The sequence below is a fragment of the Panthera pardus genome, unplaced genomic scaffold, assembly GCF_024362965.1.
Source record: "Panthera pardus isolate Hobbes unplaced genomic scaffold, ASM2436296v1 HiC_scaffold_11, whole genome shotgun sequence".
NCBI lineage: Eukaryota > Metazoa > Chordata > Mammalia > Carnivora > Felidae > Panthera > Panthera pardus.
In genome coordinates, this window is record NW_026526666.1 from 106,091,229 (window position 1) to 106,112,571 (window position 21,343).

At 61.8% G+C, this 21,343-nt stretch overlaps 3 protein-coding genes and 1 long non-coding RNA gene across 5 annotated transcripts; 2 read left to right on the plus strand and 2 right to left on the minus strand.

Moving 5' to 3' along the window:
* Nucleotides 1-295: 295 nt before the first annotated feature.
* VWA1 (von Willebrand factor A domain containing 1) lies at nt 296-6,462 on the minus strand. Of its 2 annotated transcripts, none has more exons than XM_053899113.1 (3): nt 4,187-4,293; nt 1,924-2,202; nt 296-1,776 (listed from the first exon to the last, which is right to left on the minus strand). In XM_053899113.1, exons 2-3 carry the CDS (start codon nt 2,195-2,197, stop codon nt 1,439-1,441), a joined length of 612 nt encoding a protein of 203 aa, XP_053755088.1. In that variant the 5' UTR covers nt 2,198-2,202; nt 4,187-4,293; the 3' UTR covers nt 296-1,438. The 2 variants fall into 2 exon arrangements, with proteins under 2 accessions (XP_053755088.1, XP_053755089.1); XM_053899114.1 differs by lacking the exon at nt 296-1,776 and adding an exon at nt 5,905-6,462 and having other exon boundaries at nt 2,005-2,202; nt 4,187-4,350.
* LOC109273937 (uncharacterized) lies at nt 5,380-7,612 on the plus strand. The gene is made up of 2 exons (XR_002083337.2): nt 5,380-5,433; nt 7,153-7,612. It is a non-coding gene; the product is annotated as an uncharacterized LOC109273937 (long non-coding RNA).
* A 4,592-nt stretch (nt 7,613-12,204) lies between these two features.
* On the minus strand, nt 12,205-15,284 carry TMEM88B (transmembrane protein 88B). Its single transcript, XM_019461080.2, has 2 exons — nt 14,725-15,284; nt 12,205-13,758 (listed from the first exon to the last, which is right to left on the minus strand). Exons 1-2 carry the CDS (start codon nt 15,067-15,069, stop codon nt 13,498-13,500), a joined length of 606 nt encoding a protein of 201 aa, XP_019316625.1. The 5' UTR covers nt 15,070-15,284; the 3' UTR covers nt 12,205-13,497.
* Nucleotides 15,285-18,147: 2,863 nt separating this feature from the next.
* On the plus strand, nt 18,148-21,038 carry ANKRD65 (ankyrin repeat domain 65). Its single transcript, XM_019460946.2, has 3 exons — nt 18,148-18,491; nt 18,634-19,168; nt 19,687-21,038. Exons 1-3 carry the CDS (start codon nt 18,160-18,162, stop codon nt 20,125-20,127), a joined length of 1,308 nt encoding a protein of 435 aa, XP_019316491.2. The 5' UTR covers nt 18,148-18,159; the 3' UTR covers nt 20,128-21,038.
* Nucleotides 21,039-21,343: the final 305 nt, after the last annotated feature.

A 21,343-nucleotide genomic window follows, 5' to 3' on the forward strand; every position in this document is an offset into this window, starting at 1 on the left:
CACAGCCGCGGCCCCCACCCGGGTCCGAAGGCTGTAGTGGGGGGGCAGCGCGGCAGAACCCGGTCCCCGTCCGGGCTGTTCAGCTCCAAACGCCGCAGTCCCCGCCCACGGAAGCCGCCAGAGCTCCCCGAAGAGGTGTACGTGGCACGGTGTTCTGCGTCTCAGAGCCGAGGGGGCTCGGCTCCCCTCCTCTTCCCCCAGCACCAGCCACAAAACACTGGCCCTCCGTCTGAGAGCATTTTCGGGGCTGGAGTGTTCTGACAGGGAGTAAAGCACACTGAGGAGACCGCGAGGCTCAGTTTACATCTGATTTACTCTATTTTACAGTCTGGGTTGTTAGTGGGGAAGAGGCGAAGTGAGCACTGAGTTGGTGCAGGCAGAGGAGCTCATGCCTTTGTGGGGCTGAAGGACAGCAGCTACGCCCTTAGGACTTGTCTGGTGGCCCCAGGATAGTGGTAGTGAAGACGTAGGAGTCAGAAGATGCTGTAGAGAATCGTTGGGGTGAACCCACCCAGGGAAACCTTGTTTGTCCCTGCCCCCAGCATGGCAGTGCCCTACCCAGAAGCAAGGGAGGCTCCCTATGAGTGCCAGACTTGGGGCTTGCTGGGGCAAGGAGCCCTCCTGTCTCCAGGGTCCTGAATGCCAGGATCCGATCTTGTTCTTCCAGAAAGCGGCCATCCTCACCCCGGTGGCTGTAGCTGGACCCAGCAGGGTCCTGGGCAGGAAGGCAAGGTCACTGTCCCCAGCAGGCACTGCCTCTCAGGCCAACTGAATGCCCTGATAAAGACCACCATTCTGCTAACCCAGCTGCTGACCACACCGGCAACCTGCCACCACTCCTCCCTGCCCCTTTCCAGACCCTGTCCCCTCCAGGAAGGCTTTGGGACTCGGCCAGAGCCCGCTCCTGCCCTTCATCCTTCCGCCTTCTACCAACATCTAGGACCTGAGTAGCCGCAGGAAGTCAGAGCGGCCAACTGGACCAAGCCCTCTCAAACGGATGCCGGGGCTCCGCCACCAGAGGGACTGGGCCTTCACACAAGCGAGAGGTCTAGCCGCTCCGCTCGGCCACCTCCTGTCCTGGGCCCACGGCCAGTCCTGTATCTGATGTTCTCAGCCCGCCCCAGACTCCCTGTTCATCTTGCTGCTAATTCCTGCCCAAAGGACGGCACCGTGTACCCAGGTCTGGGCCCGGGCAGGGGGTCGCGATGGCACGAGCTGCTGCCAGAGCTGCAGCAGAGAGAGGGTCAGGCGGGGGAGTCGGGCGAGGCCTGCGTCCTAGAAGGCAGACGCCCCGAGCAGGGAGCCCTCCGCCGCGGGAGAGTTCTGGGTGGGGGGGTTCGCGCGGAGTCGCCGCGGGGCAAGGCCCTGCTACCGGCGGTGGGCGCCTCCCCCGCCGGGTTCGGGAGAAGGGGGCCCTCGGGTGGGCGGGGCGGCGGGCTCACGGCTCCCTGCCCCCGGCCCCCGGCGGCTGGGGACGCGGAGCGCGGCTGCGCTCGCCGTCGGGCGTGCAGGCCTTGGCCGACAGCGCCCTCTCGCGGCCCGAGCGGAAGGCTGCCGTGACGGTCACCAGGTAGGCGGTGCCGGGCGCCAGGCCCTGCAGCGTGGTGCTGTTGCGGCCCGCGGGCACCTCCACGCGCTGCGCCGCGCCGCCCAGCAGCGGTCCGAACTGCACGTGGTAGCCGAGCACGGCGGCCGGGCCCAGCGCCGGGGCCCAGCTCACCCGCAGGCTGCGCGGCCTGGCGTGCGAGATGACGATGCGCTCTGGCCCGGCCTCCTCTGGGGGGGGGGGGGCGGGGGGGGGGGAGGGGAAGCGCGCGTGAGTGGGGTGGGGGCGGGACCTCGGCCCGGCCCGGCGCCCCCTCCCCGTCGCCCGCCCCACCCCCCACCCCGCCCGGCCTGGCCGGCCCTCCGCCTCGAGCTCACCCGGCAGCGTGTGCACTCGCAGGTACTGCGGCCTCACGAGGTGCACGTTGGACTCGGGCACCAGCTCCACGTCGTAGTCCGTGTCGGGGTCGAGGCTGACCCAGGCCCAGCCCGTGGCGTTCCCCGGCAGCTGCTGGCGACGCACGTTCCCCGGCTCGGCGCTGGGCGTCAGCTCCAACACGTAGTAGCCGGAGTCTGCGGTCAGCAGGGGCGGCCAGGCCAGGCGGAAGCTGCTGGACGTGACCTCAGAGGCACGGAGCTGCTGTGGCTGCATGGCGTCTGCGGGTGGTGCAGAAGGTCAGACCTCCCCGCGCCCGGGCTGGGGCCCTGACTGCCGACTCAGGGAAGACCGGCCTGGGAGATGTGGGGAACAGGAGCGCTGGAGAGCCCCAGGCCAGGGTCGGCCACCCCAACAGTGCTAACGATACACGAACCGGTGACAGGGCTGGGGTACGGACAAGAGTGCCACCCCAACTTGGGACTCCATCAGGAGCTTCCCTGCCTGCCTCAGCTGCAAACCCAGACGGGTGAGGAGCTATAATGGCCACCTCCCACCCAGCCCAGTCAGCCCCTCAAAAGTGGGGTCTGAGAACAGAGGACCAACCACCCTCCATAGCCCGAGTGGCCGGCACAGTGTGGAGTCAGTTCATCTCTGGACAGTCAAGGCAGAGGGGCACCACTGGTGCAGCCAAAAGATGGGAGGCCATCGGGGGACACTTGAGGGGTGGATATATGACAACTCCAGGAGTAGCTGGATGTGGGGCTCAGAGTACTGCCTGCCTCTGGTTTCCAGGAGAGCAGGGGGGGATTCCAGAGCCAGCCCCCCAAATGTGCATTACTCCCGAGCCTGTGACACCGCATGGCCATCTGAGTGACCATGCAAGCAGGTAAGGCTGGACACCACATGGCTTGCATGTAAGGCTGATAAATGTCGAGGCAGGGTTGTGCCCATTGGGACCCTAATGCTTTCTCCTTTAATGCCGGGTGCTCCAGCTGTCAGCCTGGCACTCATTCTCCTGTCTATTCCCCATACTCAGACCCCCACCCACCCCTATCCCAGGAGCCCCCCACCCTTTTGCCTAACTGCCTTACAGCCTTGGATTTCTCCTGTCCAGCTGCTTGCCTTTCCTCTTACTATCTCCTCCAGGTTCAGCCACAGTGGTTGACTCAGGGGCCACCAGGGGCCAGGTGTCCCTGGGGGAAATCTCTGGGAGGACCCTCTACCTTTCTCCAATCCACAGTCCAACTCCTGGTTTCTGGTGGATGATTAACCCACAGGCTGAGACTCAGAAAGAATCCTGGGGTTAGTGGCATTTTTTAGTGGTTAGAGCAGGCTGAGCCAGCAACCAGGCCCTTCATCTCAGCCCCTCCCACTGTGAGGTTTGGCTGGGGGTAGGGGTGGGGGTCCATTAGAAAGTTGGTGGGAGGGGCGCCTGGGGGGTTCCGGCGGTCGGACGTCAGACTTCGGCTCAGGTCATGTTCTCGCGGTTTGTGAGTTGGAGCCCCGTGTCGGGCTCTGTGCTGACTGCTCAGAGCTGGGGACCTGCTTCAGATTCTGTGTCTCCCTCTCTCGCTGCCCCTCCCCTGCTCGCACTCTGTCTCTCAAAAATAAATAAACATTAAAAAAAAAAAAGAAAAAGAAAATTGGTGGGGAGCTGCCATCCCCTGCAGCAGGCCCTCTCTGGTCCAGCCTCTTCTCCAGCAATCCCCAAAACCACCAATGGTGCAAACCCACTCAAACTCCTCTGTACTGTTCCCACCCACAGGGTAGCAGGGCCCGAGCTCTGTGGGAAGCAGTCCTAGCCCATCCTGACCTGGCTTTCTCATCTCCAAGCACGGTGGGGAGCTGGCACACGTACAGGAGCCTGGGCTGCCCATCTGCAGAGTCCTCAGGCTTGGACCCTCCCTCTTCTTCCTCTCCACTTAACCACATCCCACCAGATGCAGCTCCTTGGCCTCTCGGCCCACTCCAGGCCCCCCAGTCGGGGTGGGCCCGTCAGCAGAGAACCCCACCCGGAGGTGTTTATTCAGGCCGACCCTCTGTCCCACTATAGCCCAGGTAGAGGGGCACACAGGGCACACAACTGGAGCATGTCCCCCAAGGATGCACAGAAAAGCCATGGGTGTTACCTCCCGGCCGAACCCCAGGAAGTGCCACTGTCCCCGAAGCCCTGGCCCCTGCTCCAGGCCCTCGAGTCCCTCTCCCCCATCTCTTCCGGGTTCCTCGCTGGGGCACCCCCAGGCCCTGCCTCCTCCCACCTACCAAGAATGGACCCCCCTCAGCTCCTGGGCAATGATGTGCAGGTCGTCCACGTCCACAAAGTGCAGGTGATCCTCTGCGGGGGCCGAGGCAGCAGCTGACAGCTCCAGGAGGTTGCCACGACCGGTACTGACGATGAAGACGGTAACGCCCAGGTCCTTCAGCTCCTGCATGGGGGGCCCCACGGGGTCGCTGGAGCCGCCATCTGTCACCCACACCAGCACCTTGGGCACCCCTGGCCGGGCCCCTGCCACCTCGGCAAACAGCTGCTCCTTGGCGTAAGCCAGCGCCAGGCCAGTGTTGGTGTCGCCCATCGCGCTGGGCTGCAGCACGTATGGCATCCTGGACAGCCGCACCTGAGCTGTGCTGGCCGAAGGGGAACTCGGTGTATGGGCGGCTGCCCACATGCACCAGGCTGGCACGCAGAGCCCCAGGGCCCAGGGGCAGTGGGGCCACCAGCTGCCCCAAAAACTCCCGAACTCGGGAAAACTCATAATGAGACACGCTGGCCGAGCTGTCCAACAGAAACAGCAGGTCCCCCTGGGGAGCCGATGCTGGGGGACCTGGGGGAGAGGAGAGGGTTCAGCCCCAGGTGGTGGCCCCCAGACAGTCCCACACCCAGGGCAGAACCCCCAGGGTCTGAGCTTTCCCTAAGCTGGAGCTTGCCCTTACCCAAGTAGGCCCCGAAAGCCTGCTCCAAAGGTCCTGCAGGCGGCACCCCTGGGGGAAGGGGGAAAGGGGTCCTGGGCCCACAAGTGGCCCACAGTCTCAGCGGGTTCTAGCTCTGTACCTCTCTGGGCTCTCTGGGTCCTCTTTGGGCTCAAGTCTTGTCTGTAAAGGAGAGCTGACCCCTCCAAGCCTCCACACCCACCCTTTCCTTAGCAGACTCTGTGCAGGCTGGAGCCGAGGGTCCTGGTCCAGCCCCTGGGAGTGTGGGTGGATAAGCCTAGGCCACAGTCCTTGTTTCCTCAGGCTTGGCTTCCAGAGAATCAGCCTCCAGGATGGAGTTCAGCCCTACACCCCTGCCTCCAGGTAAAGCAACTAGTGTGTGTGTGTGTGGGGGGGGGGGGGGGGGGGGTGGCACAAAGCAGCTGGGGACACTGGGGGCTGAGATGGGCAGATGGGCAGATGAGGGAGACAGAGCATGATCACAGCCCATATGGCCAGGCTGGAGTCATCACCCCCCACTTACAGATGATGTTACCCCTCCTCTGGACCCATCCTCTGCTCCATCTGGACCCAGGAAGCAGGTAACCTGCTGCAGCAGCTTGAGGGGCCGCCAAACCCACAGGGCCTTCCTCTTCCTCCAGGTACCCCAGGGGGCAAAAGGACCCCTTCCACCACGGGAGCCAAGGGCAGACAGGAGTTGGGGCGTCTGGGTACTGATCTGGGCTTTGTGGCCTGTTTCCCCCCAATCCGGTAGGGCGACTCCAGCCCTCTTACCGTCCCTCTACTAGGTGTCACTGCAAGGAGAGGAAAACTGAGGCAGGGACCCGCCTCCCCGACACACACCTTCCCCTCCCCGTTCAGAACCTACCCCCCAACACCTGACGCTCCTCTAGCCGCTCGGGGTACCTGGGCCCGCCCGCCGCAGGTGGGTGGGGTGCCCCTGCGGCCGTCCCCGCCCCGGGCCGCGGGAGGGAAGAGTCAGCCCCGCGCAGGCAGCAGGGGGCAGGGGCGCCGCCCGAGCTGGAACCTGGCCCGCCGCCTGCCTCACTCACCACGTTCGGCGCCGCTCCGCGCCAGCGCCAGCCGCAGGCTCAGGGCCAGGCTGAGCGCCGTCCAGGGCAGCATCGCGCGCGACGGGACGGGGCGCGCTCGGCTGCCGTTCGCCACTCGCTCGCTCGGGGACTGCAGGGCGCGCCGCCGCGCAGACCGGGCCCGCCCCCGCCCCCGCCCCCCGGGAGGCCCCGTCCCCGAGGCCCCCGCCCCCGGTGAGCGCTCTCCCCGCGTGCCGAGGCGCACAGAGTCCGGGAGGCGTGCGCGCAGAGGGACCCAGGCAGAAAGCGTCACGCGGCACTCACGCAGATGCGACCGCGGCACACGCGTGGGCGTGCGTACACACAGAAACCAGAGCTTTCTTTCCTGGTTGGGAGGTTTCGGGGTTCCGCACTGCCCCCTGCCCCCAACCGGGAGCAGAGTCGGGGGCCACTAAGCTGGGCCAGCCCCAGGGCCCACTGCCCGTGACCTCCCCACAGTGCTATGAGTCCTTGAAATCAGGCCCAAGAGCAACCCAGGGGTGCGAGGGGGTGGGGGTGACACCAAGAACAATGTCCCCCCCCCCCCCCCCCCCAGCAAGCCCCAGGCCCTGTCCACACCTTTATCCCAGGGGTGAGAGAAGGATGGGTGCTAGGGGCTGGACGCTTAGAAAGGAGACAGAGCATTGGGAGGGGGGCAGAGGCCTGAAGGGGAGCCTTTTGAGGGACACAGAGCCCCCACCCCACCTGGCTTCCTGGAGAAAGAGGCATAGGAGCTGGTTTCAGGTCCTGTCCAGGGTGACCCTGCCGGAACTATGGCTGTCCCCATACACTCTGCCCAATGAGTGGCCCAGGGCTGGGCCAAGGGCAGGCCCCCAGACCTCTGGAGGGACCCACTGGCAAGCCAGGAAGGAACCTTGCAATCCAGGATTTTGGCTGGGCCAGACCAGAGGTGGCTGGCTGGAGGCGGCATCCCCACAGGCACTCAGCCCTTCAGGACAGATTCCCTCCCCTTAGGTGAGGCAGGGCAATGTCTTTTGGGCAGGAGCTGAGGGTCCTGATGAGGCCCCTCACCACTAAGAAGGCTTTCTGTGGGGTAACCACTGCCCTCTTCCAGCCACTAGTCTGTGGAGCTGGGAGGGCACAGGTTCTCCCAGCCCGAGGTGGCTGGGGCGTCTCTGCCAGGATGTCCCCTCCCTTTCCCTTCCCAGGGGATGCTCAGAAGCAAGGACGGATGGGACTCAATGGTTTTCCTTCCTCCCTTTATGGCAGGTGAGACACTCTGTGAGACAGGCTGGAGTTCCAACTTTGCCTAAAAAAGGAAGTGGCTGAGCCAAGCTGGAGGAGCTGGGGCAGGAACAAGCGAGAAGTGTGTCCCCGCCGCCCCCACCCCCTCGAAGGGAGTCTTGGCAGTGGTGGTGCTGGCTCAGCTCCACAGGCCTCAGGACTCTGCTGGGACCAGAAACTGCCTGGTGCTTCCGCTTGGGCCTGTGCGGGTGGTGGGGGCAATGGGCTCCCGCCCCTGAAGTCCAGGGTATGCCTCCCGGAGGGGCCTGGCCTGGCCCCCAGCCCCGAAGCACAGGAGGCTGACCAGGACTGGGGCCGAAGGGGACAGTGAGCGGAGGCCATGGTGAGGCCGCAGCAGCTGGAGGAGGCCTGGGGCTCCAGCCAAGAGCTGGCCCCGGGGGTGCTGGGGTTGAGGTGCCAGGTTAACATGTACAAACGCTCCTTGGTTCATTCTCCCTCTCACTGGGCACCCATCTGCCCGGGGCAGGGAGCTAGGCCATGGGCTGCTCTGTGGCAGGGCAGTTCCCCGCCTTGTCCCCCAAGTCCTGCATGGCAGGCGGGCCCCAGCCTGTGCTGCTGGGCTGACAGGGAAGTTTCCGTCCCTTCTGGAAAAACTGAGCGGGTCTTCTTGGCCATGACTCAGGCCCTCGAGGAAGCAGCCGCCCTCCTCCCTCCAGCCTCTCCATCAGAGGGAGAAAGATGGGAGGCCCCGTGTTAGGACTGCTCTGCCAGGGCCTCTGCCCAGCTTTGGCTGAGCTCGACCAGCAGCCCTGGCCAGTTCCTCCTCAGCTCTGCCCACAGTCACTCCTGCTGCTCATGCTGGGCTCACACCTGACCCCTGGGGAGATGCCCCCACATCCCACCACCCGATCGGCTCTACTCCTTGGGCCCTGCTCTGCCCTGAGGCTCTACTGTCCACAGGGCCCCTGCTGCCTGCATCATGGCAAGGTCTCATTTCAGTGTCCTGCACTCCCAAGGGGGGGGACACAGACAGATGGAGGACCCCCAGGGAGTTGTGGGGGTCAGCCAGGAGTGTAACAGTCAGGGTCAGGGCTGAGCTCGAGGCAGACGCCAGAGGAAGCACAAATATAATTGTCCGGAAACCTCCTCTCTGAAGAAAGACAGGCTGGGAGGCCAGCGGAGTTGAAAAGGACAGAGGCCGCCAGGACACAGCAGGCCCTGCCCCCGCCCCCGTCGGCTCCCTCCCCCAAGCCCAGCCCCCTGCTCGGTCCTGGACTTCGAGGGGCCAGGGGGAAGAGCAGCCTGTGTGGCTGAGGCAGCCCTGCCCCTGCAGCCTTGGCTCAGTCTGAAATCCCCAGGGCATCACTTCCCCGGAGCTGGCCCCACCAGGCCTGCTGGTCCACAAGCAGGTGGAGGGGGTTCCCTGAAACGCAAGCACACTGCTGTCTGAAGGCACTGCCCCTGCCCCCACCAGGTCCACGGAACACTCCCTCCTCCGCACAGTCCAGGCCTCTGCAGAGAAGAAGGGCCTTTTGTCCCTAGCTCACTGTGGTCATGTTGACCCTAGGGAAAAGGGCAGCTCCCCAGGCCTCTGACCCCAGCCCCAGGGCACTCTGGGCCTCAGGAGCTGAGCAGTGTGGGTCCCCCACCCTCACCCAGTGGTGGTGGTGGTGGTGGGGGGGGCGGGTACTACGTGCTGTTGCTGCTTATGGGTTTGTATCTCACATATGCACCCATGCATGTGCCCACCAGAAACGGGAACAGGGGCTGCTGTGGTCCTGGAATGGGGGCGTGGGGCAAGCCTGAGGCCCCCAGACCCCGTCTTCAACAGTAAGTGGGGTAGAGGGAGGGGGAGCAAGAGCCCAGAAGTTCAGCTGCCCCACCCACACATTCTTCTCGACTTAACCTGCCTGTTTGTGGTCAGAGACATGCCGAGACTAAAGGGATCAGTCCCTGAGGGTCTGGAGGTCCTGTTGTCGCAATCCCTAGGAGCCCAGGCCTGCTCTCTGTGGCCCCAGGGCTGAACCCTACCCAGTCCCCCTGCTGGCAACCATGGGGCGTGCAGCCTGGGCATGGGGTGGGTACCACCCTCTCTGAGTTCACCCAGCAGGTGTGAGCTGGGGCAGCCACATGCCAGAGTCAGTACTGGGGACATGCAGGCACCCTGTCCTCCCAGGGCTGCCGGGCTGGAGGGGGGACAGGCAGTGGCATGCCGGCCCAAGATGCAGGCCTACTTATTTTCCCTGTCAGGGTAGGGGCCGTGTCAGACCACATGGACAGGAGCTACAGGAAGTGCCAAGACCCCTGGGGCAGAAGCTGACTGGTGTGTGTCAGGGCAGTGAGGGGGCCTGGGGGGGGCAGAAAGGGTGGGGCAGGTTGTAGGGCTTGCATGGGGGAGGCAAGGGCCCATGGCACGTGCAGGGGCCAGGTTGATGCCAGGGGACGGACCGCAAGGCACCTAAGGGGATGCCTTGGTGGCTGCCGTCTCGGGTAGAGCCTAAAGGACGAGGGGTGGGAGGCAGAGAGGAAGGCAGGCATCCAGACTCCCAAGTTTTTAGCCTGTGCAGAGAGCTGCGTGGTGTGCCCTTTCTGAGGTGGGACTCCAGCTTTGGTTCCCCCTGCTGGAAATGTCTGTATCAGGGAGGTGACCACCACAACCAGCCCCAGCCACGGGCAGAGTCCAGGCCAGTTTGGATTCGTGAGCAGAGAGTAGGGAGGGGTAGACCAGGGTCAACACCTCGGTGGGGGCTCCCCGGTGGTCAGGGTAGGACCCAGGGGACAGAGTGAGGGAGCTTAGCTCTCAGAGCCAGCACCAGGCACTATCTGTCGCCACCCCAGCTCACCCACCCCAGCTTAATTCCTGCCCAACACCCTTTGCTTACCCCACATCCCTGGATGGGGGAGGGGGGAAGGGGGGAGGGGGGGCAGGGCTTACACCGGTTGTGTGGCTGGGGGGGACTGAACCCCGCCAACTCCCCCTGGACCCTTCCTAACTGCCACCAGTGTCTGAAGGGGTGCCTGCAGACACCTGAGCTCCCAGGAAGAAATACTTCGTGACTGAATATATGACCTTGGGCAGGTCCGGGAACCTTACAGAGGCGATCTCACCACCTGTGGGGATGGGACAGTGTGCCCGCCTGGGGTAATAGGGGAAGCAGACAGAGGGATGCACATACCTGTACACAAACATGCGACGCGTGCGCACACACTGGCACACAGGCACATATGCACTGTGGAAACTCCCCCCCGCCCCCCGTAGCCAGGCACACTCTTACAGGGCAGGGGCCTGGGCACCTGGGAAAAAAGTGTTGCCCGAAGTAGAGGTCTCCACCTGGCCCACAAGTAACTCAGCGCCTCTGCCCTTGCCTTTCCAGACTGGCCCTCTAAAAACAGATCACAAGGCCCCCTTCTGTTAACCTCCTACATCCCCTCACAGGGGCTCCTTTTGCGAGTGGGTGGGGCAGAGCTGGGGCTGAGGCTGGTCATCCCTGGGGCCAGCTAGAGGCCATGCAGGACCTTGGGAGCAGGCCTGGAAGCTGGGACACACCTTAGGAACCCTTCGGGCTTGGGCAGCTGAGCTCTCCATCAAGGCCTCCCCCCCCCCCCCCCCCCCCCCCCCCCCCGCCCCACCAGGCCCAGCTGTTGTTTTGATGACTCTGGGGCCAGGCGGATCCTCAGGAGAGTCCCTCGTCTTCATAGCCTGGCCAGAGCCTGCCCAACCCTGGGCAGGAGGGGCAGGAAGGCAGACTTAGACCAGGGGAAGCTATCCTTGGGCGCTGGCGGCCAGCCAGGCTCCTGTCTGACTGGGTGCAAACAATCGGAAAACCCCAAGAACTCCTGCGGGATCTGAGCCAGCCACACACCGGGCTCTGCTCAAGGCCATGGAATGAGCCCTGAGCCTGTAGCCTGAACCCTGGTCTTTGGGCACATCTGAGTCCTGCCCCTGCTGGTCACACACAGAGCCCTGCTGGCAACACGGTATGCTATCCTTTAAAAGGCCTTTCAGCTACCGCTAGAATCTGGACAAATTACAAGAAACACGTTTTTTTTTAAAGTAGTATCTATGCCCAACATGGGGCTTGAACTCACAACCCCGAAATCAAGACTCACGTGCTCTATCAAATGAGCCAGCCAGGTGCCCCAAGAAACATTGTGAATACACTGCTGGGCTTACAAGGAAGTATCTATCTTCGAGGCTCCCCCCAGATTAAAAACACTAAAAATAAAGAAATAAATAAACAGAAGAGTAACGAGCAGAAACCCAGGATGATGAAAGGAAACAGATGGGAAAGCAGGACGTCCCTGGACACAGGAAAGGAGAGCTGCACTGGCAATTATGGAAGCCTGCACAGGACCCTCACAGGGCCCAGAGGGGGCATGCCTCACAAAAGGAATCTCCTCTGGAGGGGTGTGTCCTCAGAATTTTCACGGGCATTGGTGCGCCCCGGGGGTGGGGGGGGGGGAGGCTGTCGGTTGAGCACCCACTTCCTGCTCTGGTCTTGGAGGGTTTGAGCCCTCTGCTGGGCTTTGCGCTGATAGAATGGAGCCTGCTTCAGATTCTGTCTCCCTCTCTCTCTGCCCCTCCCCCACTACCTCTCTCTTTCTCAAAAATAAATAAACAGGGCGCCTGGGTGGCTCAGTCCATTGAGCATCTGACTCTAGATTTTGGCTCAGGTCATGATCTCATGATTCATGAGTTTAAGTCCTGCATTGCGCTCTGTGCTGGCAGTGTGGAGCCTGCTTGGGATTCTCCCTTTCTCTCTCTCTCTCTGCCTCTCTCAAAGTAAATAAATAAACCTTAAAAAAAAAAAAAAAAGCACAACTTAAAATAAATAAATAAATAAATAAATAAATAAACAAACAAACAAACAAACATTTAAAAAAACCACAAAGAGTCCTGGATGCCTGGGTTGCTCAGCTGAGTAAGCATCCAACTCTTGATTTCAGCTCAGGTTATGATCTCACAGCTTGTGAGTTCAAGCCCTGCATGGGGTTCTGTGCTGACAGCTCAGAGCCTGGAGCCTGCTTCAGATTCTGTGTCTCCCCTTCCTCTGTCCCTCCCCTCCTTGAGCTCTGTTCTCTCTCAAAAACAAACAAACATAAAAAAAAAAAAAAAGAATTTTTACAGGTATGAGCTGACAGTTAAAAATGAGGATCCATTCAAAGAAACAATATGAGAATCAGCAGAAACAACAAATAACAGATTTGGACCCCCAAAAAGTAAGAAATTGGAATTGTTAGGTACAGAATATTTAAAAACTGTATGTGTGAAATGTTCAAGAAATTAAAGCAAAGCTGGAATCCAAAAATTGAACATGCATGAAGATACCATAAAAAATGATGAGATTTGAATAAAAAAAGCAAGTATGACTTTTACATATGATAATAAAATAACTTAAAATTGAATGGATGAGTTGATGGGACACAACCAGTGAATTAGTGAGCTGAAAGAAGATGAAGAAATCACCCAGAACGCAGCAGAGACAGGAGGTGGAAACAGAAAGAGAAGAACTGACATGGAAGGAGAAGGGAAAAGGTGAAGCCAGAAAGGTGTCCCCAGAAAGACTAGGTACAATGAACCAGGAGGCAGACTTGGAGACCTAGAAAACGGTTGAGAAGTCTCCAGAACTGATGAAAGATATGAATCTGTAGGAACAGGAAACACAGTGTATACCGAATGGACAAGTAAGAACATATCCACGACTAGAAACACGCTAATGCCAAAGATTGCAAAAGACAAAGACCTTAAAATTATCCAGAAAGAACAGACAGCTTTCTTAATCTGGCACCTATCTGAACGCTAACCCTGACCGCCATCTCAGGCTGAGCCCTGCAAGCCTTGGGGCTGCTGGCCATCGCTAAGCTTCTGGAACCGTGTTCTTGGGCCGGTTGTGGAAGCCTCCCAGGCAAGTCTCACCACTTCTGGAACCCTCTGGAGGCCCGCTGACCGACCAGACATGGGGCCCTAAGGGCTGCCCTTTGGGAGGGAGCAGGAGCCCAGGGAAGCCAGTGACAAAAGCCAGGAAGGCCACCTTTCTCTGAGCCTGGCCATGCACCCCTTCTCTGGGAGGCATCTCCCTCCTCTCTCCAGGCTTCCCAGCCTCTCCGCGTCAGAGGGGACTGCGGGGGTGGGGACACCTTGGGGAAGGGCGGGCCTGGGTTCCGGGAAGTCAGGTGCCATCTCGCGGCCACTCGAAGCACTGCGCACGAAGCCCCGTGGTATGCCCGCGATTTCCGAGGACGGAACCTGGACGCAGACCCCGAGCTTGCCGGCCTGGGGCCGCCTTATGAGGGTCACGGGGGGAGGAGTTCGGGTGCCTCGCGGGATTCGGAGGTCGTGTCCTTTGGAGAGGCCTCTGGGCGGGGGGGTCACACCCAGGCACAGAACTGCTCTTCCCCGTCGGTGTGGCGTCCCGCCCGCCCACGGTCGCTGGACCCCGGGTGGCGGCGGGATCCAGGGGTCCAAGTTGGGGGCGGTAGCAGCGGGCGGAGACGCCGGGCCAGGCGGGTGCGGGCGGCCGAGGCAAGCACGAGCAGCGGAGGCAGCGAAAGGAATCCGAGAACGATGAGCGCCGCGGCGCCTCTGTCCGAGAGCAGTGCGCGGCACGCGGGGCGGGGCGCCGGGTGAACCTGGGGGCGGGGCGACCAGTCAAGCGGGGGCGGGGCCTGGGTACAGGTGGACGGGGCGGGGCGCGCCGTCCTTGGGGGCGGGGCCCGATAAACGACCTGGGGCGGGAGTAGGTGGACCCGCCGGGGCCTGTGGTGGTCAGTGCGAACCAGAGGGGTGGGGCCTGGGAGCCTGGCCTGAGGTCTGGCGGAGTGGGGTGACTGGGGCTGGCTGTGGCCAGGCATTTTTGAGTCGAGAATGGGAGATCCAGGGCCCAAGCGGTAAGGGCTCAAATAGGAGTCTCTTGAGGGGAGGCTCAGAGACTTGCTCCCCGGTTGTCCCATCCCCACTTTCCTCCCTTCTCTGCTCTCCCATGGCTCTTCCCTATGTTGGCATCTGACCTCGAGCCCCTACCCGTGCCTCTCACCAGCTGGTACCACCCTCTCTTCTGTGGCCCGGTGCTCCGTCCTCCGCCCCTGCTTTATGCCTACCGAAGGAGGACACCGAACCCATCTGCCTACATCCCCCTTGCTTAGACCAAGCTTTAGCCCATTGCACATGGGGAAACCCAGCCCAGGGCAGGAGGGGTCTGTGAGTGGCTGGGGCGGTGGGTGGACTGGAGAACTTTGATGATATCTTCATCTTCTCTTCCTGGAACCCCTCCTCTTCCCACCATGCCCAGCTGTCCAGACCCTGGTGGCCCCTGGTACAAAGCTAGGAGGCCTCAGGGAAGGGGAGGGAACTGTTCCCTCCCATGACAAACAAAAGCCCTTCTTTTGCTGTGTGTGTCTGTGTGTGTGTGGGGGGGGGGGGGGGTTGGAAGAAGAAGGGGCTTTCCAGGGAAGGGCACATATGTCTCTGGGGACAAGGGGACCATGCTGGAAAGGGGCATATTCACCTACAGCCCCAGGGCCCTGCACTTCTGCAGGACCCCCCGCTACCAAGGGCCCCAGCCAGCCCCCACCCTGCCCATGGAGGGCTTAGCTCACCCTCGAGTGGCACAGGAATCCCAGGTACACGATGGCAGCTGCTGGCAGAAGGGCCAGCAGGAACACGGTTGCAGGCAGCAGCAGGTGCAGCAGGAGTCCAGCCAGGGCCTGGCCAGGCAGCAGTAGGGTCCCAAGGCCTCGAACCACCAGGCCTACCCACCGTGGGGACATCAAGGCTGAGGCCTGGCCGTCAGGAACCCTTTCCGGCAGCATGGGGGCTGTGTCCGAAGTGCTGCCTCCCTCATCTTCCTCCATTTCCTTCTCCTGTTCACTCATGCTCTCGCAGGCAACAGGCCTGGTGTGTTCACGGAGGTAGTCAGATGGCAGGACTGAGGCCCCCAGCATCAGCCCTAAGTCCCCAGGTCAGACTCCCACCCAGACACCAGCAACCATAGTGGACCCAGCTGGAGGACAGCACCCTGGTCCAGGTAGGTCCAGCCCTGACCATCAGTCTCCAAGGCCACACCCCTGCCTCAGTTTTCCCCAATGCCAGGCTGGGCCTCTCTCTACCAGGCGACTACAGCTCCGGCTCTGGTCAGTGTCCCCAGCCAGCTCCTGTGTGTTCTGGGCAGGGCTTGCACAGCTGTCCTGGCACTGGGGCCCTCCTCCCTCCTGGTCCCGCCCTCTCCCTGCTTGGAACTCTCCCCGCCCCCCCCCCCCCCCCACCAGATTTCAGTTCATAGGTCTTGACTCTGACAACTGCCCCATCAGTTACTGCTGTGTACAGGTGGCCACCCACACCGCTTCCCAGCCTTAGTCCCTGCTGGTTGTCCTCATTGCTAAATGAGGTTGGCCTCTCTCAGCCTCAGGAAAACAGGGGAAACACTGGGTGCCCACACCACAGGGCTGTGGAGGAGGCGTGTGGGCAACGCATGTAAAAAGGTGCTTGGTGTAGGACTCAGAACACAGTAGGTGCTCAATAACAGCATCCTTTGCGTTGGAGTCTCATCCATCCTGAAAACAGTGGGAGCACATATTCTGTTATTTCAATTGGGGGGACGTATTCCCAGCTCCTCCGTAAACCCCAACTAATTTCCCCAAGTATTACTGAAATGCTCTGAACTCCTAGCCGAGCATTCAGCATATTAAACCCCACTTATGTAACTAGCTGATGTCTAACTAACGAGTAGGTTACCCGTGAGCCCAATGAACAAGGTGTGCAGCATCAGACACGAACATTTCCCTTTCACACCTTCTCCCACCGTTGGCTTCATCACGTCCAACTTTTCTTCTAACATTTTCCAGCGCATAGACTCCCTTCGGACACATGAGGACAGGGGAAGAAGGCAGCGATTGGGCACCGCAGGTTTAAGGAATGCAAGCCTGAGACATGTCCCCGTGAGACGGCTGCTTGAGGTTCCCCGCAGCGCGTGCCAAGCCCTGTTGCCGAACATGCATGCGATTTAGTTGTTTTCACTGGCACACGCAGACCCAAACCTTACAGTAGCTCGTTTTTTTTTTTTATTCAGATAATGAATTTAGAGTAAAAAATGTTGCAGGTGATAATGTTCAGATGCAGAGTTCGGGTGGAGAGGGTACCTGCCTAATCTCTTAAACTCCGTCCTTTGCTCAGGTCCCTCTTGCAGTCATTCGCTCACGCGGTAAAAACTCAACACTGGCTGAGCTCCCTCAGTGTACCGGGACTGCCCTAGGCTGTGCGGACGCGATGGTAAAGGCCAATGTGGGCCTCTGCTCTGTAGGGACGGCTCTGTGTGGGGCCCTGACGAGCCTGCACGAGTTCACAGCTGAATGAGCTGCAGTGCTCCAGACGGACCGGACGGTGGCAGAAGCTGGGAGGACCAGCCTCGCCGCTGGCTCCCACTGACTCCTGCCTTTGGGAAGGCAGTTTCTAGGCTCATCTGGCTCTCAGGAGGTATGTGGTTTTCTACCAGGCCTCCCAGGGTGCAGGGTAGCTCTTCAGCAACGGGGTGCCCATTCACCCCCTCACCCCACCCCATGCCATTTGTCAAGCTTTTGCTCTCTTGCTCTTGTGGACTACTCAGGTGGTAAACTGTCCTCATCCACCCGGAGCATTTGCTTCCTTACTGGCTGAATCTGTCAGCCTGTGTGATGTGCCCAAACGGAGACTTCATTCTAGAAGAGGAAGGAAAACATTTAAAATAAAGTTAACACCTATTTTTGTGGAGTGGTAAGTGCTAGGGACAAAATAAAACAGGGTCGAGCTTCTCCAAATCAGGGGTGAGGCTTGAGGGTTCTCTTGGGGAGGTGACATCTCTAGAGTGACTGAGGCTCAGCCGGTAAAGTCCATATGGCTTGGGGGTGAGATGGGGCCACTCAGCTCCTTGCCAAAGACCCGCCCTTTTGGATCTGGCACAGGAAAGGCTTCTCTGGAGGGAGGTGGGGGAAGGGCCAAGGCTCTGCCGTGGGGGACAGGCAGGGCCTTCAGGACACCTCATCGCTGGGAGTGTGTGCGTGGGGACGGGGAGAGAGTGGCCATCCCAAAGCTGTACTGCCTCCGGCTGGCAGCTGGACAGGGGAGGCTGCAGGAGCTGGCTATACCTCCTTCTGTCTGGGCTCTGGACAGGTGGCCTCGGACAGGGATCGGGGATGGTAAGGCATCCTCAGGCCAGGGCCCCAGAGTCAAGGCGACCGATCCTGGAGGCCTTACTCAGGCCCTTTACTGCAGCACCACTTTCTACCTTCTGGACTTGGCTCTTGGGAAAATCTCTTTGCCTGGGTCCCTCCTTCTGTCCGGGGGCTCTGCCCCTTCCCAGGACCCGAGGGATTCCTACTCCCCACAGCGTCAGCCAAGTTGCCTGGCATCCATGGTAAGTCTTCTATCCTGGCATGGCATCTGCGTGTGGGGGAAGGGTCCCACCTCACCCTGTCCCCCTCCCCAGCCTGGAATCAGGGGAGAGGCCAAGCTCCAGCCCCACAGGTGGGCGTCTTGGCCAGCGGTGAACAGGAGTGGAGGTGAGCAGCAGGGCCTGAGGGAGGGACCCAAGGAAAGGCGTGTGAGTGCCTCCCTGGGGGCCTGTCAGGGCACATCAGAGGCTGTGGGCATGTTTCTGCCTGCCTGGCCTTTGTCTCTGAGGAGGGAGCCCAGGCCAGGAGCCCCGGCGGTTGGCAGGGGAGGAAAGGTGCTGGGGCAGGGGTTGTTGCCAGCAGGCAGGGCTGGGCGTCCCCTTAAGTTGCTGGGTGAACAGGGTGGAGAAGTGGCCCTCAGCCTGGCTGGGAGGCAGCACTGCTAACCCCCACAGCTGCAGCTGCAGCCCTCCAGCTTCTGGAAGCAGACACCCCCCGCCTCCACACTTCCAGGAGATTCAGGAGAGGGCCTCCAGGGCGTGGCTTGCCCAGGAACTGCATGGAGGGGATATCCAACTGGAGGACAGGCCCCCAGGGAGGACTCCCTCTAGGGGTAACTGGGAGCTGAACTCTTCAGAAGGCTAAGTGGTAGCCCGGTCCCCTGGGAAGATGGGGGGGGGGGGGGGGGGGCGGTGCGGCAGTTCATATTGGCCTGGGGACATATGGGCTGGAGCTGGCCAGGGGCCTCCAGTATCCGTGAAGGATTCCTGTTCTTCTCAGATGGGCTCCGGGAGCTCCCGGCCGGGGGAGCAGAACCCGACCGAGGCAGGGGCAGAGCGGGAACTGCGGTGGGTGGAGCTGAGCTCAGAGGAGGCCCTGGGAGCCCAGACAGAGGGGCCCAGCGCCCCACAAGCCTGGGGGCGCCTGCTGCAAGCCGTGTGGAGGGGTCACCCGGGCCTGGTGACAAAGCTGCTGCGTCAAGGGGCCAGTGTGGAGGAGAGGTGAGCCCCGGGGCCGCTCCGAGAATCTTTACCGGGGTGGAGGAGGTGGCAGGGGCCCCTTCACTGAGCGAGGGAGGCGGGGCGGCAAGGGCGCCTCTACCCGCAGGCCCGCCCTGGTCCACGCCACCCTCGCCGCCCGCAGGGACCCCGCAGGCAGGACCCCGCTCCACCTGGCCGTGCTGCGCGGCCACGTGCCCCTGGTGCGCCTGCTGCTGCAGCGCGGGGCCGCCGTGGGAGCCGCCGACCGCGAGGGGCGCACCCCGCTGCACGAGGCCGCCTGGCACGGCCACTCGCGGGTGGCCGAGCTGCTGCTGCAGCGCGGGGCCCCGGCCGCGGCGCGCTCGCGGGCCGGCCTCACGCCGCTGCACTGGGCCGCCGCGCTGGGCCGGACGCTGCTGGCCGGGCGCCTGTTGGGCGCGCCGGGCCCGGGCCCCGCGGCGGCGGACGCGCGCGGCTGGACGGCGGCGCACTGGGCGGCCGCGGGCGGCCGGCTGCCGGTGCTGGAGCTGCTGCTGGCGGCGGGCGGCGCGGGCCCGGACGGCGCCCTGCTCGTGGCGGCCGCGGCCGGGCGCGGGGCGGCGCTGCGCCTGCTCCTGGCGCGCGGGGCCCGGGTGGACGCCCGGGACGGCGCGGGGGCCACGGCGCTCGGCATCGCGGCGAGCCTGGGCCGCACGCAGGTACGTTCCGGCCCGGCTGCGGGGAGGGCGCGGACAAGCGGGGCCCCCCGGACAGACCGAGCGAGACTGGAGGGCGGGAGGGGCGGCGGGGAGGGGCTGCCGGGGCCCTGAAGGCAGCCTTGACTGCGTGTCTCTCGGAAGCCCGGGCAGGACGCCTGGGGGAGGGGGGGGGGGCAGGGAGGGCATTCGGACTTTATTCTGGTGACCGGCAGCAACGAGTATGTATTGAGCACCAGGAGTGTGCTTGAGTCCAGCGGGTCCCTAGGCTGCGGGGAGGGGGGCAGCCGGCTGCTCAGTCTTGGGTCTTGGCTGAGAAGTTCCAAGTGGATGTGTTGCAGTAGAGCCCCTTCAGACCGGCAGAGGTGCTGGCTCATTCTTACCAAGCGGGGAAGCGGCATTGAGAAAGAGGCTGCTAGGTCGGGGAGGCCAGATGAGGTGTGGGTCAGACAAAAGCTGTGTGGCCCCAGCCCCTCACCTGCCTGGGCCAGTCCCTGTCCTCTCCTTCCCTCCTCTTCCAGGACATGGAGGTGCTGCTTGACCGTGGGGCAGATCCCAGCCTCAAGGACAGGCACAGTCGCTCTGCACTCCACAGGGCTGCTGCTGGTGGACACCTGCCCGCTGTCCAGCTGCTAGCGGCCTGGGGAGCGGAGCTGGATGCTGGAGACTCACTGGGCCTCACACCGCTGCACCACGCCGCTCGGGGAGGCCATGCAGAGGTTGCCAGCCACCTCCTAGACAGGGGAGCGCAGGTCAATGCTGCTGGGTGGCTCCACAAGACCCCCCTTCACCTTGCCATGGAGCACGGCCACGGCCCCACCGCAGAGCTCCTGCTGAGCCGAGGGGCTAGCCCCACCTTGAGGACAAAGTGGGGTGAGGTGGTCCGGGACCTGGTGTCCGAGGGGGCCTGCCCCAGGCGCTGCTCACCCTTTGCAGAGAGTAGGAGTGGGAGGGGCACATAGCCCCAGAGGCCCTGAGCTGGGCAGAAGGCTCCAGGCTCCCACAGCCTTCCGAGTGTGCCAGGCTCCTCTCTTCTGGGCCGAGACTGCCTGCCTGGACAGAGGGGAGGACAGCTGAGAGGTTCCTGGAAGAGAAGGGGGGCAGTGGCTTGAGCTCCGGTAATGGGCCCGGGGACTGCCCCACTGCCCCCTAGGGGGGCACATCACCCCTGCAGCACTCGTTAGCAGAGAGACTGAGTTGTGGCAACAGATTTGACTAAAACCTGACAGTGTCCCCTGGGTCCATCATGGGGTTGTCACTCTCAGCTGCTCTGTACATGGGGATTATCTTCCTGTGTTTTGTTAGATCCGATATTTGTCTGTTGGCACCCATGTATTACAAGGCCGAACCAATGGCCCCAGCTGTTTCCATCTCTCCTGTGATCGAGCCTGTACTCAGAACTGCTGTCCTCTCTCCACACTCAGTTGATATTCCCCCTGTCCTAAATTATCTAGGGTCAGGTACCTGTCAACTAGGGACAGGCCCCATGCGCCAACGACCACTGGGATTATCCAACCGGTCAATTCTAAACTGCTTTCCTTGCCCTGCCTTGCCTTTCCTGTGGGAACCCCAGTGAAGGCTCTGGCCGGAGCTTTCCCCTTGCTCCCGCTTTTGCCTCCAGAGGACACTGGCGCCTCTCCCTGCGGCCCTGTAGGGCACGGTGTGCCCTTTTCTCTCAGGAAATGCAGGTAATAAGAAATGTACTCTCAATGGCATCAGCCTCTCCCTGTCATCACTCAGCCGTCTCCATAAATTAAAACTCCCGCGGCACGATTGAAACAGAGGGACGCTTGTCTCTGACTGTCCACCTCTGTATCCTCATAGAAAAATCACCACCATTGTTCGATTTAAAACTATAATTTTTCTGAGAGAACATCTTTTTCAAAAAAAATCTTTTTTTAATGTTTTACTTTTGAGAGAGAGAGAGAGAGAGAGAGAGAGAGCGCGAGCGCACAAGCTGGGGAGGGGCACAGAGGGAGACAGAATCTGAAGCAGTCTCCAGGCTCCAAGCTGTCAGCACAGAGCCTGACGTGGGGCTTGAACCCACGAACCATGAGATCATGACCTGAGCTGAAGTCGGATGCTTAACCGACTGAGCCACCCAGGCGCCCTGAGAGAACAGCTTTATAGGACACATTTCATTTTTGAAAAGTGAGAGTCGTGCCAAATTAGTGCCCC